We start from the raw sequence: 15,679 nt of genomic DNA on the forward strand, positions 1-15,679 counted from the left end.
CTCAAAACTTGGAACACCTGAAAATTGTTGCAGAAGGAAGGATTTCCCAAAACATGTCAGCCAACAACCCCCATGACCCAGCCACCGGAATAAAAAGGAGCAATATTGTAAGCCATGAGGACTTTCTAACTGATAATGGTGCACACTGGGGGAGAGTTAAACTGCAGCACACAGATTTTGGAGCAGCTGTGCATAGTAACCAATCGGCTTCTAATTTCAGCTTGTTCAATTAAAGCGCAACTCCACTTTTGTTGAGAAAAAAAAAAAAAAAACCCTGGGTGATCTATGTACACTGCAAGGATTATAACAAACTTTGTTGCAGTTTCCTAACTTTTGTTATTCTGAAGAAATCCATGTGTGCTTGTCTGTGCCTCTGTTCTCAGTGGGTCTAATGGGAGTGGTTTCGTAATTATCAGTCAGCTGTGGCAGCTGAAGAGCACTCCTGCAGAGCTATTATGTTCTCCTGGTGGGGGGGGAGCTGTCCCTATCAGGAGAACACAGCGATTATTGTCAGAGGCTATAGCCGCTAGCAATAATCGCATGTAAAATTCATCATGTTGGTTGTACCCAAGTCAATTGATGGATCGATTTGGGTACAATCTTGTGCATAGATTGAATCTCGACCAGTCCCTGCTGAACTGGCCAAGATTTGAATCATCTTGGGCAAGCTAAAAAAAAAAAAAAGGGGAAGGGGTACAGGGAGTTGGAGATAAGACTCGGTAGGAAGCCTGTGCATTGCAACCACTAACCACTGATCGTGGTTGCAGTGCTTTGCAGACTCATTTGCCAAAGGTGGACTTAGCCTTTAAAACCCAACACATGTTAACCAGCATTAACTGGCCACAAAAATGGTATATGGGCCCTAATTAGTCTGTAAGCCAAGATAAGAACAAGGAAGTCTAATAAGGCTCCTAGATAACACAAGAAGTGCGCAGGAGGTTTACAACTCTCAAATAGACATAACAAAATACTTTCCAAGAGATATACAGCATATATGACCAAAAGGGAGTAGTTAGAATTTCCCTGTTCGGCCTGGTTCACACCTTTGCAGTTTGATTTTTACCCATTTCTGCAGTGTTATTTGCATTCTTGCACACGCTTTGCATTTTTTATGTTTTTTTTTTTTTTTTGGGCAAGTTTGTTATTGAGTAGATTAAAAATGCAAATCGCAGAAAAAGAACCCCCCCCCCCCCCCCCCCGCACTACATGCTTTTCCATTGAAGTCTATTAAACCAAAAACACAGTTTTGCATTTAAAACAGTCCCTGACCCTTTCCAAAAATGCAGCAGCTTAAAAAAAAAAAAAAAAAAAAAAAAAAAAGGAAGAGGAGAAGAGAAGGTTATAGATGTGAACGTGTCCCATAGAGCAGTGGTTCTCAACCCTGTCCTCAAGTACCCCCAACAGGCCATGTTTGCAGGTTTTCCTTTATCTTGCACAGGTGCTTTAAAGCGGTTGCAGGGGGTGTGCGGCGTGTGCCTGGGCACACCCCAATCACCAGGACCACTGATAAGGCAGTACAGCCGACCCTCCTGTACTGGACCCAGGTCCTATCAGTTCAAAAGGAGGGCTCGGGCACCTGCCGAGCATTAGGACCGGCTGTACCACCTTATTGCAGACACCGATCCTCTCTTTTTCTCCCCCTGCAGCACTGCCAGATTTTCTCATCTTCCTTCCTCCAGCAGGGGGAAGGGGCTGGTAAATATGTCATTTACTGGCCCCTTCCTTTTCTAAATGAACACAGTGAGCGATTGGTACCAAATCGGTCCTGTGTTCATTCATCACTAAAGTATAGTAAACTGTTTACTCTGCTTAAGTTTGTGAATGGATAGGAAGCCTGCAAGTGCTTTCTATTCATCTGCGCAGCTGAGGCTCAGTCCTAAACGCGAGACATCAAGGGTCTGTTCCGACCCCTGATAAAGCCCCCCAACAGGGCAATAAAAATGTAAAAATAAGATTAAAAAAAAATAAATAAATACAATTCTAAAAAAAATATTGCTTTGCTCTCTATAATGGCTGTTATGCTATGCCATGGCACGTTCATACCCCTAGCCACTGCTTGTTGCTCTGTGTTTGAGCTTTGGGGTGCACACCCTAATACAATAGGCTGTGCACACCTCTGCCAGCAATCCAACATGGCCACAGATCCAGGATAAATGCACCATCCACATTCACCACAAACTACAACATTGCATTTGCAATATGTGCATAAAAGTAAAAACAAACAATGCACTTACTTTAAAATCTCCCATCCCCTTTAAAAAGCGCCAGACATTCATTTCCGGGCACAGTCCTTGCTCATTAGACTTTGTACTTATTGGAAATGTAATACACTTCCTGCAACCCTCCCATCTTTCCACCCAAATGCCAATTAACTACCCTTTGCTCCCCATACAAATCAACTTTTAGCAAAACTAATGAGAAGACCTCGCAAATCTAGCCAATCAGGCAGGCTCTTGCACTACATACTTGTTGGTAGATCAAAAAAGAGATTATACAGATTGTAGAGTGTATGGTGAGCTCTAGTGGCAAGATTACAATCTGATCATACAATCTCTGTGCAAATTAACTTTAGATATACCCAAACTATGTCAAATGAGGAGCAACCTAAATTATACAATCAGGCAGGCCTTTGCACTACAATAAATGTTATTAGATCTAAAGAAGATAGTAGAATAAGAATGTATTGTATAAGGCAAACTTTATTGGATGGCTGTGAGATTTGTTTTTAAATAATAATTTCATAGCCATGCAATAAAGTTAGCCTTATACAATACATTCTGATTCTACTATCCCCTTTAGATCTAATAACATTTGTGTAGTACAAAGGCCTGCCTGATTGGATACAGACTGATTGGATAATTTAGGTTGCTCCTCATTTGACATAGTTTGTTGCACAGAGGTTGTAATGTTGAACTAGAGCTAGCTACAATCTGATTTTGATCTACTAAGTATATAGTGCAAGGGCCTGTCTGATTGGATAATTTAAGTTTGCCAAGTTTTATTAAATCTAAAGTTAAAATTGCATAGAGATCCTATGTTATAATGCAATACAAACGGTGAACAATTCAACCTGCCCCAGATCTCTCACAATTTTTTAATGCACATATCGAAAGGCCTGGTTCACACCTATGCGATTATTTGTGTTTTTTTGCAGAAATGCACTATAGTCAATTGAACTGTACTGTAATTGTGCTGTCCCCCCCTCTACATTGTAAAGCGCTGCGTAAACTGTTGGCGCTATATAAAAATCATATTATTAATAATAAAAAAGCAAACTGCATAGGGGTGAACCAGGCCTGAAAATGTAGGGTAGAATTTGAAGACCCCAGAAGAAAAGAAAAAAAGCTAATAATAATAATAATAATAATAATAATAATAATAAAGCAAACTGCATAGGTGTGAACAGGCCTGAAATGTAGGGCAGAATTTGAAGACCCCTATAAAAATAAATAAAGCTACCCTGCTGCCCTACGTAGCTGTCCTTGGCAAAGACTATGCCCTGCCAGAGAAACAAAAGTCTAAATAAATATGTTGTACATTGTATCCATTTTTAAAATGTTGATACATTGTATTGATATATTGCAAACAATGTAGAGAAAAAAAATAAAACAAACATTATCCACCTAGTGCAATGTCATCATAACATGTAACAACAATGGAAAACATTAAACAAAGTTGCTCCACCTTCCCCAATGCACAGTAGAGCTAGATCTGCCTTCATGACAGGTCAGTAGCCCTCTCCTTGCTGGGAAGGTGATCTGCTGCCTGTCACTTACTTCTCATCCACATGCAGGCTGGGAGGACACTTGATGGCCAGCCAGGTCTTCCAGGAGATATGTTTGACTTTATAAACCTGTCCAAATCCCCCAGATCCAATCTTCTCCAACCACAGAACTCCCTGGAGTCAAAGGTCCTGAGCAGCCCCATATCCCATGGGGAAGAGCCCTCCTTGTCCATGGTACTGCAGGCTGCGTCCTCTCCTCTCCCCTCTCTCCAGCAGATCTGTTTGCTGTCTGTAGCTCCCTGCCCAGGTAATTAAGGTGTGTTCTGTGCCAGGAGCTGACATCATTTCCTGACTCTGCACCTTGGTCTCTGCTGGGACAGGCAAAGCTTTCATGGGGGCGCCGTGCTGCCATCTAGTGGCCAGAAATGCTAACTGCAGTTTGGGACTTCTGATTACTCTTGTGACCTGAACCTTTGGGAGCTAATTGTAGGTGAACATCCAGAATTTTCTAGTTATTAGCTAGGTTACATTCACACCTGAGTGTAGCATATTCAGGAGATTTTAAAGGCTTTTTTTTGTGCACATTTTAGGGCTCAGTACACCTATGTGTCGGAGGTTCATGTGCATTTGACATACACTGTATTGTCTAAAGTATTGGGACGCCTGCCTTTACATGCACACAAACTTTAATGGCATCCCAGTCTTAGTCCCATAGGCCTGAGCACAGGGTGCGCCAGGTGTGCCTGGGCACACCCTAATTACCCTGCGTAGCGTAGATTCCCTTAGTTTAAACCCCTCATATTTCACCAAAGCCCCCTTCCAAGACATGGCCATCCACCTAAACTGACAGGCCGGGCAAGGAGAGCATTAATCAGAGAAGAGCCAAGAGGCCCATGGTAACTCTGGAGGAGCTGCAGAGATCCACAGCTCAGGTGGGAGAATCTGTCCACAGGACAATTATTAGTCGTGCACTCCACAAATCTGGTCTTTTGGACGAGTGACAAGAAGAAAGTCATTGTTGAAAGAAAGACATAAGAAGTCCTGTTTTCAGTTTGCGAGAAGCCATGTGGGGGACACAGCAAACATGTGGAAGAAGGTGCTCTGGTCAGATGAGACCAAAATTTAACTTTTTGGCCTAAAAGCAAAACGCTATGTGTGGCAGAAACTAACACTGCACATCACCCTGAACACACGGAAATCCTAAAGAATTTGTAAAGAATAAAAAAAATAGTAAAAAAAAAAAATAATAAAAATAAACACTACTGACACCAGTCTGTGCCCTACTGATGTCGTCTGTATATATACACATGCACACAAACACATACGTGTTTGAGCTTTGAGGTGCACACCTATGCTTAGTCCATATATTACCAAAAGTATTGGGACACCTGCCTTTACACGCACATGAACTTTAATGGCATCCCAGTCTTAGTCCGTAGGGATTAATATTGAGTTGTCCCACCCTCTGCAGCTATAACAACTTCAACTCTTCTGGGAAGGCTGTCCACAAGGTTTAGGAGTGTGTCTATGGGAATGTTTGACCATTCTTCCAGAAGCGCATTTGTGAGGTCAGGCACTGATGTTGGACGAGAAGGCCTGGCTCGCAGTCTCCGCTCTAATTCATCCCAAAAGTGTTCTATCGGGTTGAGGTCAGGACTCTGTGCAGGTCAGTCAAGTTCCCCCACCCCAAACTCGCTGATCTATGTCTTTATGGACCTTGCTTTGTGCACTGGTGCGCAGTCATGTTGGAACAGGAAGGGGCCATCCCCAAACTGTTCCCACAAAGTTGGGAGCATGAAAATGTCCAAAATGTCTTGGTATGCTGACGCCTTAAGAATTCCCTTCACTGGAACTAAGGGGCCAAGCCCAACCCCTGAAAAACAACCCCACACCATAATCCCCCTCCACCAAATGATTTGGACCAGTGCAAAAAGCAAGGTCCATAAAGACATTGATGAGTGAGTTTGGGGTGGAGGAACTTGACTGGCCTATACAGAGTCCTGACCTCTACCTGAACACCCTTGGGATGAATTAGAGCGGAAACTGTGAGCCAGTGCCCAACCTAACAAATGCACTTCTGGAAGAATGGTCAAACATCCCCATAGACACACTCCTAAACCTAGTGGACAGCCTTCCCAAAAGAGTTGAAGCTGTTATAGCTGCAAAGGTGGGCCAACTCAATATTAAACCCTACGGACTAAGACTGGATGCCATTAAAGTTCATGTGCGTGTAAAGGCAGGTGTCCCCAATACTTTTGGTAATATATGTAGTTAAATATTAATATAAAAAAGGCCAAGGATAAATCCAAGGAAAAATTCCAAGCTTATTTAACGACCAGCGCACGGACAACCAAATCAACCTGTCTAACAGTAAGGATGAGCTCCGGCGTGTTCACAAGCCGCACGTGCCAAGCCCACCATGAAGTCAGCATGGCGCTGCGCTAATCACAGGCAGTGAGACATTTCCCGATGTGCGGCTACAGAGATCGGGAAATGTCTCACTGCCTGCGATTAGCTCAGCGCCGTGCCGACTTCCTGGCGGGCTCTGCACGTGCAGCTTGCGAACACGCCGGAGCTCATCCTTATCTAACAGTATGCGTCAAAAACAGGGGTTTAGTCTGCACACATTTGCAAATACATGCGTAAGCTACAGGCCACATCAAGGCATCCTGGTATCTGCCATTGAAGTTCATCTGCGTGTAAAGGCAGGGTGTCCCAATACTTTTGGTAATATAGCGTAGTTGAATATCAAGACTGCGCTGCCTTAAGAAAATATATATTGAATCATAAATACATACAAATGTGCAAATGCTGTAGTGCAAAATTAATACATTTGTGCAATATATGCATATATAAAGTGCTAGATAATCCATACAAAGTGTTCTGTACAATAAAACAGTGCTACTGCATAAAGATATTGCGAAAAACCGTCAACAGCAATTGATGTTAAAAAAAAAGTCCATAATAAGGATTCCAACTATGTTTCCCAGTGAAAGCAATGAAGGTATATCCTCAAGGAAACTCTATATACCAGTGCTCTGCACACATGCAAGTGTATTACTGCAAACTCCCACCAGGGTGCGCACTCACCCGCAAGTATGGACCCACTAGGTGTATACCCTATGCAGGTCTGCAAAGCTTTAAAGTAATGTTATGGCATTCGGAGGTGTGGGGACCACATCGCTGAATCCAATTTGAAGGCCCCCAACCCTTATCCACAGGAGGTTTAAAATTGTATTTTATTTGTATTTTTGAAAAGGCATTTGATTTGCAATTTTCCATGATGCATCACCATACTATTCCACCCAACAACTATTTCAAATAGAAAGAAAATCAGGCCAGATTCATATTTTCCAAATTGCACTTAAAACAATGCAGAGATGTGAACACCACATTTTTTTTTTTTTAACATTAGGACTATCTATGCCCATGTTTTAGGGCCGGTTCCCATGTGGCCCGCACATTCCAGTTTTGACAGCTCATTCATTTCAATGGGCTGCCAAACATATGGGAATGCAGTAAAAAAAAATATTGCAAGTGTCACTTTTTCAGATTGCGTCGCACCAAACCACATGGTACTGCATATGCGAAATGTGTTTGGGGGGTCTTTAAAAATTAATGGCATCCTCATGTGTCTCACAAGGGCAGCACATTCATGTGTGGTACAGGAAATACGCACAGAACGCGCCTTTATGGCACCACATTCTGCTGTGAATGGGTCCTTGCATTGCGGTGCTTAGATTGCAATAGTCACAGTGTAAAAGAGCCATTAGGTTGGCCATAGACGGTTCTTTTTTTTTTTTTCAATCAGAAAAAAAAAAAAATTTCTCCCATCCACATATGCAAGATGCATGAAGGGATCCTCCTCGTTGTACCATTATATTCTGACACCATGACTCCTCTGCTGTCAGAATAAACGGATCAGTGGGTGGAGTTGATTGGCTGCAAACAATTGATTGACAAAAGTTGATCATTAGATGGACCTCTGTTGTGTGGGAATGGCCATAGGTGGATCAAAATTCATCTGTGCTAAACCTGGCTGATTTTTTGATCCATCCATGGGCAGCTTAGGAGCGATGTGCAATGCAGGAGCTTCCTCTGGGGGAGGATTGAGCATTTTTGGCACCATAGAATCTTATTATGGGGGTGTCAGAAACCATGGAATCAGACCAAGACAGAAGTACAGTTAAATCACACTTGTTTAATAATAAAAGTAAATAGAACAAACATAGTCAAAACATAGCCAAAGTTCGGTAACCGGAACGGATAGTCAGACAACCCAGAAAGCAAGGGATTCAATGTAGTTGAACAGCAACCAGGATCTGGAGCCAGAAGAGATGTCAGCCAAGTAAGTCTTTAAACAGGAATGCAGGAGATAATCTCTGTGATGTTAACCAAGGCGGAGGCAGAGCTCCTCTGGGCTGGACGGCTTAAGTAATCAGGACTGACGAGCAGGATATCATCAACAGCCGAGTAACTGTGGAGAGATAGGAGCTGGCAATTAGCCGACAGCTGAGCGGCCAGCTCAGAGAAGGAAGGGCAGGGAGGGCCTGAAAGAAGCGTGCAACCCCCCCCCCCCCCCCCCTTCACACTTGTGTTTTCAGATTGTTTTCCTTCACCTGACTACACTCAACATGCGGAATCCCATTCTTTCTATTTAGCCCTGTTCTCACTTGTGGGCTCAGTCACCCTACACTCAGTAAAAGTACAAGAGCTTTGGGCATTTTTGCCCTGTAGAAGCTAAACAAGTGCTTTTGTGCCTTTTTGGTGCCTGAAGAACTCTCCTCCCTTGGAATTTTCTTTTTTTTACTGTTGAACGTTTTGTAGCTGAAAGCTGTAAATGGGGCCAAGTTCGGGTCACAATATTAATTGTAAGTCCCTAGGTCTGGTTCACGCCTGAGCTATCTGAAGTTCTGTTTTTGGAAGCCCGTCAACACTTGCCATGAGGATTCCCATTCAACACATCTCCCTGAGGTCTGATGCTGGGATGTTTTATTTGGATTTTTTGCCTAAATAAAAGTTTTGGAGCTTCCTTATAGCAGCGTGTGTCCATTCACTTTAGGTTTGAAGCTTTCTCTGTTGTGGGCCAGATCGGCACCTCTTTGTACGGATCCTTGGAGCAGACAATGGGCCGACCCACCTGGAGCAGTGCTTTATTATGAGGATTCCCATTATATCCTATGGTGCCCTTTCATGTCTGAGTGTTGTGTCACTTGAAGCTTGCCAATAGAAGCGCAGAAACATGCATGAGATTCTTTGGGGTGGAGTCACACATTTTTGGTCCCCATAGACTTTATTGGTAGTGCCTAAAATAATTCTGAAATGTGTTTTGTGCGCAATTTCTTGCCTCTGCTAGTAACTAGCTTTCCATTGGTTAAAGTGTTACTAAACCCACAACAGTAAAATCAGTCTGTATATGCAGTTAAGCATGCTTGTTATACTCACTGTGGAACCTAAGGGGTTAATACTCCACATTGTGTAAAAATGCTGTTTGATCCTGTCTTCTCTGATCCTCCCCTTCTTCCACAGTTCCCAATCCATATCCTGATAAGACCCTTTGGAGTCACTCTGCACATGCTCAGTCTGGTGTGTATTGCTAGAGTTTTTTTTTTTTCTGGGAGGGTGCATGTGACCAGCACAGGGCCAATCAGCACTGTCCAGACAGAGGGTCAGGGGTCCTGCAGTCTCATAGGACAGTCAGAGGAGAATAAAAACTCCTCCTACAAGCTTTAACTAGACACTGATAGAAGTCACAAGACCTCTATATACGGTCGCACTGAGATGCCCTGGTCATGAATCCAATAGTATTTTGATCGATCAGATTGAGATTGCATGGTGGAAACAGAGATGAGATCAATCATTTCTGAACATATGTTCCAACTATTGTTCAAAGTCTACTTCCCCGTGTGTGGCATAACGATTGATTGGGTAGGGCACTATAGATCGATTGTTTCTATAGAGAGAGAGCACTACAGAGAGCACGATAGATCGGGATAGATAGATAGATAGATAGATAGATAGATAGATAGATAGATAGATAGATAGATAGATAGATAGATAGATAGATAGATAGATAGATAGATAGATAATGAATAGATAGATAGATAGATAGATAGATAGATAGATAGATAGATAGATAGATAGATAGATAGATAGATAGATAGAGCGTTTGGAAACAGTCATTGAAAACTCACTTTCTTCTATGGCAGGGGTTCCCAAGCTCTTTAATATGAGGAACCAAATGAGAAACTTGTTATCATACTGGGACCCAAGAGGAGAATGTGTATCAAAATGTCATCCAAAGATAAACAGCAATGGCTGAACAATTAAAAAAACACACACAGACAAGCAGTAATTATCTTACAATAAATTTTTATGTAGTGTTATAAAACATTGTGGAAGATAAAAAAAATATTGCGGAATGTAAAACATTAGTGGGTACAAAAGTGGATGTTAAATCCCCTCTCTGGGGAAAGTAAAAATCCTCTCTTGCAGTGATGCTGCCCCTGCACTACAAGGGTTGAATGCTCATTTATGTCAAGGGACAGGAAAAGCATTTCAACCTGATCCTCTTACCCCTTGAAATTTTCCACATTTTGTCATGTTACAGCTTAAAACTTAAATGTTTTTTATTGGGTCTTTATGTGATAGACCAACACAACGTGGCACATAATTTGGGAAGGAAAATGATAAATGATTTTCAACATTTTTTACAAATAAATATGTGAAAAGTGTGGGGTACATTTGTATGGCGCCCCCCTGAGTCAATACTTTGTAGAACCTCCTTTCACTGCAAATACAGCCGCAAGTCTTTTTGGGGATGTCTCTACCAGCTTTGCACATCTAGAGAGGGACATTTTTGCCCATTCTTCTTTGCAAAATATCTCAAGCTCTGTCAGATTGGATGGAGAGTGTCTGTGAACAGCAATTTTCAAGTCTTGCCACAGATTCTCAATTGGATTTAGGTCTGGACTTTGACTGGGCCATTCTAACACATGAATATGCTTTAAACCATTCCATTGTAGCTCTGGCTGTATGTTTCGGGTTGTTGTCTTGCTGAAAAGTGACCCTCCGCCCCAGTCTCAAGTCTTTTGCAGACTCTAACAGGTTTTCTTCTAAGATTGTCCTGTATTTGGTTCCATCCATCTTCCCATTAACTCTGACCAGATTCCCTGTCCCTGCTGAAGAAATCATCCCCACCACATGATGCTGCCACCACCATGTTTCATGGTGGGGATGGTGTGTTCAGGGTGATGTGCAGTGTTAGTTTTTTGCGTTTTACTTTTAGGCCAAAAAGTTCAATGTTGGTCTCATCTGACCAGAGCACCTTCTTCCACATGTTTGCTGTGTCCCCCACATGGCTTCTCGCAAACTGTAAACAGGACTTCTTATGGCTTTCTTTCAACAATGGCTTTCTTCTTGCCACTCTTCCATAAAGGGCAGATTTGTGGAGTGCACGACTAATAATTGTCCTGTGGACAGATTCTCCCACCTGAGCTGTGGATCTCTGCAGCTCTTCCAGAGTTACCATGGGCCTCTTGGTTGCTTCTCTGATGAATGTTCTCCTTGCTTGGCCTGTCAGTTTAGGTGGACGGCCATTTCTTGGTAGGTTTGCAGTTGTGCCATACTCTTTCCATTTTTGGATGATGGATTGAACAGTGCTCCATGAGATGTTCAAAGCTTGGGATATTTTCTTATAACCTAACCCTGCTTTAAACGTCTCCACAACTTTATCCCTGACCTGTCTGGTGTGTTCCTTGGCCTTTATGATGCTGTTTGTTCACGAAGGTTCTCTAACAAACCTCTGGGGGCTTCACAGAACAGCTGTGTTTATACTGAGATTAAATTACACACAGACTCTATTTACTAATCAGGTAACTTCTGAAGGCAATTGGTTCCACTAGATTTTAGTTGGGGGTATCAGAGTAAAGGGGGCTGAATACAAATACACACCACACATATTTATTTGTAAAAAAAAATTGAAAACCATTTATCATTTTCCTTCCACTTCACAATTATGTGCCACTTTGTGTTGGTCTATCACATAAAACCCCAATCAAACACATTTATGTTTTTGGTTGTAACATGACAAAATGTGGAAAATTTCAAGGGGTATGAATACTTTTTTTAAGGCACTGTAGTGTTGGTGGGGGAATCCCTCCCACGGAACTAATGTGTTCTCTTGGCGAGGAGTGGGGGGCAGGGCTGGACTGGGACAAAAATTTGGCCCTGGACTTCACCCAGACTGGCCCACTTTGACAGGTCTCTCCCATGCCGGCTTGCCACCCAAGCCCCCCCCCCACTAGCTATTAGCCGTTCTATATTATTTCTCTTATAGGCAGTACCAGTGGGGAAGCTAGACATTATTTCACCTGGGGCAAAGAATCAGTTTGGTGCCCCCCCCCCCCCCCCAATGGAACAAGATTAGGCAGGAAAGTGAGGCCGCCCTCCTTCCAGATCGTATGATGAGCTTCTAAGTGTTGACTCCTGAGCATCATGTCTGTATTCAGGTGTGCTGCATAACTAGCCAGGGAGAGGAGGTGAGCACTGCGGGGGGGGGGGGCAGAGGACTGGAGGGAGGCAGCGGTCCACTGTGACTGAAATCGGCCCACTGAGCCATCGGCCCACCGGGAAACTCCCTGTAGTCCCAATGGCCAGTACATGCCTGGTGGGGGGGAGTCATGGAGCCATCCCTGCTGGGAGAACATAGTGATTATTGCTAGCGGCTGTAGCCGCTGGCAACAATCGCATGTAAAAATACAACATGCCGTTTGTGCCCAAGTCAATCAATGGACCAACTTGGGTACGATCAGCCTGCCCATAGATGGTTTAAATCTTTCCTGAGATTTGAACCATCTTTGGTTGGCTGAAGACTGTTTTTGTGCCCCCTAACTAGATCTAAACTAGTATGAAACCCTTGCAGTATGGGGGGGGGGCAAGGAAGAATTTTTACTTTCCCCAGAGTTCAACTTTAAAGGGTGCATGAAATTTGAAAAGATGAACTGACTCCAAATATCCTGGCCACCCCTCCGGATCTTACTGGACATAGTGCCTTGATGCCCCATGCTGCCGGTGTAGTAGGCTGTACACTGCAATACACAGCCCTGTATAACAATAGGATAAAAGGGTTACAGTAACAAGGCTGTCTTTCCAGGAATGCTTCCATTATGAGATTTAACCATCTAGTTTGCAATGTTCATGACTTAACTCAGTTCCCGTGCACCACAAAAGCCATCGTAAGTTCATTTCTTGAAAGCAACCCTTCTCTCTAAAGAGCATTGTGTATTGGGATCCATCCCACATCTGAGAGCAGACGAGTCCCCATTGATTTCCATCTACTTGTATGATGAGCTCAGCTGTGTGTAGTGTGACCATTGTGGTGAGGAGGGGAAAACCATAGACAGTAACAGGACCAATAGATTCTTGTTCAAAAACTTTTGTTTTTGGGAATGTTTTTTTTTAATTTTCCAATGGTTAGCGGGGTCAAATCAGCAATCATATTCGATCATATTGGCGAGGAAAAAATTTGAAGGAGCCAGACTGAGAATTTTTCCAGAACGAACAAAATTCAAACGCCGCGTACACACGGTCGGATTTTCCGACAGGAAATGTTCGATGGGAGCTTGTTGTCGGAGATTCCAACCGTGAGCAGGCTCCATTGGACATTTTCCGTCAGAATTTCCGACAAACAAAATTTGAGATCTGGATCTCAAATTTTCCGACAACAAAATCTGTTGTCGTAAATTCCAATCGTGTGTACACAATTCTGATGCACAAAGTTCCACGCGTGCTCGGAATCAAGCAGAAGAGCCGCACTGGCTATTGAACTTCATTTTTCTCGGCTCATCGTACGTGTTGTACGTCACCGCGTTCTTGACGTTGAGAATTTCCGACAAGATTTGTGTGACCGTGTGTATGCAAGACAAGTTTGAGCCAACATCCGTCGGAAAAAATCCATGTATTTTGTTGTCGGAATGTACGATCGTGTGTACGCCGCATAACTGTAATTGTGGCTTTATTCAGAAAATGTATTTATTTTATTTATTTATTTCAGATACTTATACAGTGCCAACAATTTACCCAGCGCTCTACATACATATTATACATTTACATCAGTCCCTGACCTCATGGGGCTTACAATCTGAGGTCCCTAACTCCCATTCATATATACACATACTGGAGCCAACTTAGACAGGAGCCAATTAACCTACCAGCGGGGCCGTGGATAAGGGGGTACCACCAGTCCTCCTGTAGGAGGTTCAGGCAGCAGGGTTAATCAGATGTGGGCAGGGAGGGTGATCGGCATGGTGGGGGGGGGGGGTCAAATACTGGAACTGATCCCTTGTATGGCTCTCTCTGCAGCAGCTGAAAGCTGGCTTCTTATCCACTGTGTCTCCTTGGCTTTTAGCTGCTGCAGAGAGAGCCATACAGGGGATCGGCTTCAGTAATTGTCCCCCTGCAGCACCAGTCACCCTCCCTGTGCACCATATGTTTCCCCCTGCTGCCCAGACCCCACTGTGTCCCCCCACCCCACCCCCACAGTGCTGTCAGCTTCCCTCCTCTCCTTCTCGTCGGCAGCTGCAAGCACACAATAGGATTCTTCAGGATGGAGTGGGGGAAGGGCCTGGCAACTATGTCGCATTTACCAGCCTTGTCCCTTCCTGAATGAACACAATCAGTACTGATCACTCACTGTGTTCATTCATAACTGAAGCATAGTAAACATTGTTTATTGTGGTGGGGGGAGGGGCTGTCAGGTTGGCTGTATGGGGTCCTGTGGTTTCTAACAGCAGCCCTGCCTTTGGAGTGTGGGAGGAAACTGGAGCACCCAGAGGAAACACACGCAAACACAGGGAGAACATGCAAACTCCAGGCAGATAGTGCCGTGGTTGGGATGAGAACTGATGACCCACAACCTCATCTTAACACATTAGGTGCCTTTATGGGTGCTCACATTTTTTTGCATGTCTAAATGAGCCCTAAAGATCAGAGGAATAATTAGATATTGATTGGTATTCCTCCCTACAAAGACATAAATAGGAGGAACCTTGATTAATAATTGCTTGTTTAGAAGACGAATAATGACGTAGGACTGGTCTCTAAATATCCGCCTCAACATGTAACGCAAAAGCAATAAATAAAGAGTTTTTACACTTAAAGGGTGCGTCCACTCAGAAGTAATATTTTAGTTTTAGCTGGAGCATGGTGTGCGGAGTCAGACCCTGGCTACCTAGACCCCATTCACACTTGTGTGACTTGTCATGCGACTTTGGACCGACTTTGGAGTCACATGACATGTCGCACCCTATGTTTCCTAATGAGTTCCGTTCATGTCTGTGTGGCTCAAAGTCGCAGCTCACACACATTTACGTCGGCCAAAGTAGCTCATACCCGCGAATCACCGTACCTGTACTATGGCTCCTTTAACAGATATAGCAGTCGCAGGTGCACCGCCGGAGGAGCGCGCTCGTTGCGCGGTGGGCGACCCAATGCGCGTGGCTGTGATGTCCGCCGGCCACGCGCGAGAGCCAGAATGGGGATTTGTTTGTATGTAAACACACAAATCCCCGTTCTGACAGGAGAGGAGAGACAGATCGTCTGTTTCTAGTAATTAGGAACAGCGATCTGTCTCCTCCTCTAGTCAGTCCCCTCCCTCCACAGTTTGAAACACTCAAGAGGGAATACTTTTAAACCCTTGATCCCCCCCCCCCCCCCAGTGTTAACCCCTTCCCTGCCAGTGTCATTTATACAGTAATCAGTGCATTTTTATAGCACTGATTACTGTATAAATGTCAATGGTCCCAAAAAAGTGTCCGATCTGTCTGCTGCATTGTCGCAGTCCCGCTAAAAATTGCAGATCATCTCCATTACTATTAAAAAAAAGAATAAATAATAAAAAAGCCATAAAAATGCCATAAATCTATCCCTTATTTTGTGGACACTATAACTTTTGTG

At 43.6% G+C, this 15,679-nt stretch overlaps 1 protein-coding gene across 1 annotated transcript in view; it reads right to left on the minus strand.

Annotated features, from left to right (window-relative positions):
- RIPK4 (receptor interacting serine/threonine kinase 4) overlaps positions 1-4,031 on the minus strand; it is a 36,176-nt gene extending 32,145 nt beyond the window's left edge. Inside the window, 2 exon segments of the mRNA XM_073617263.1 lie at positions 3,777-3,882; positions 3,885-4,031. Of these exon segments, the coding sequence (XP_073473364.1) occupies positions 3,777-3,882; positions 3,885-3,957 (179 nt within the window). The 5' untranslated portion in view covers positions 3,958-4,031.
- Between the last annotated feature and the right edge of the window lie 11,648 nt (positions 4,032-15,679).

The sequence above is a fragment of the Aquarana catesbeiana genome, linkage group LG02 (assembly GCF_042186555.1).
Source record: "Aquarana catesbeiana isolate 2022-GZ linkage group LG02, ASM4218655v1, whole genome shotgun sequence".
NCBI lineage: Eukaryota > Metazoa > Chordata > Amphibia > Anura > Ranidae > Aquarana > Aquarana catesbeiana.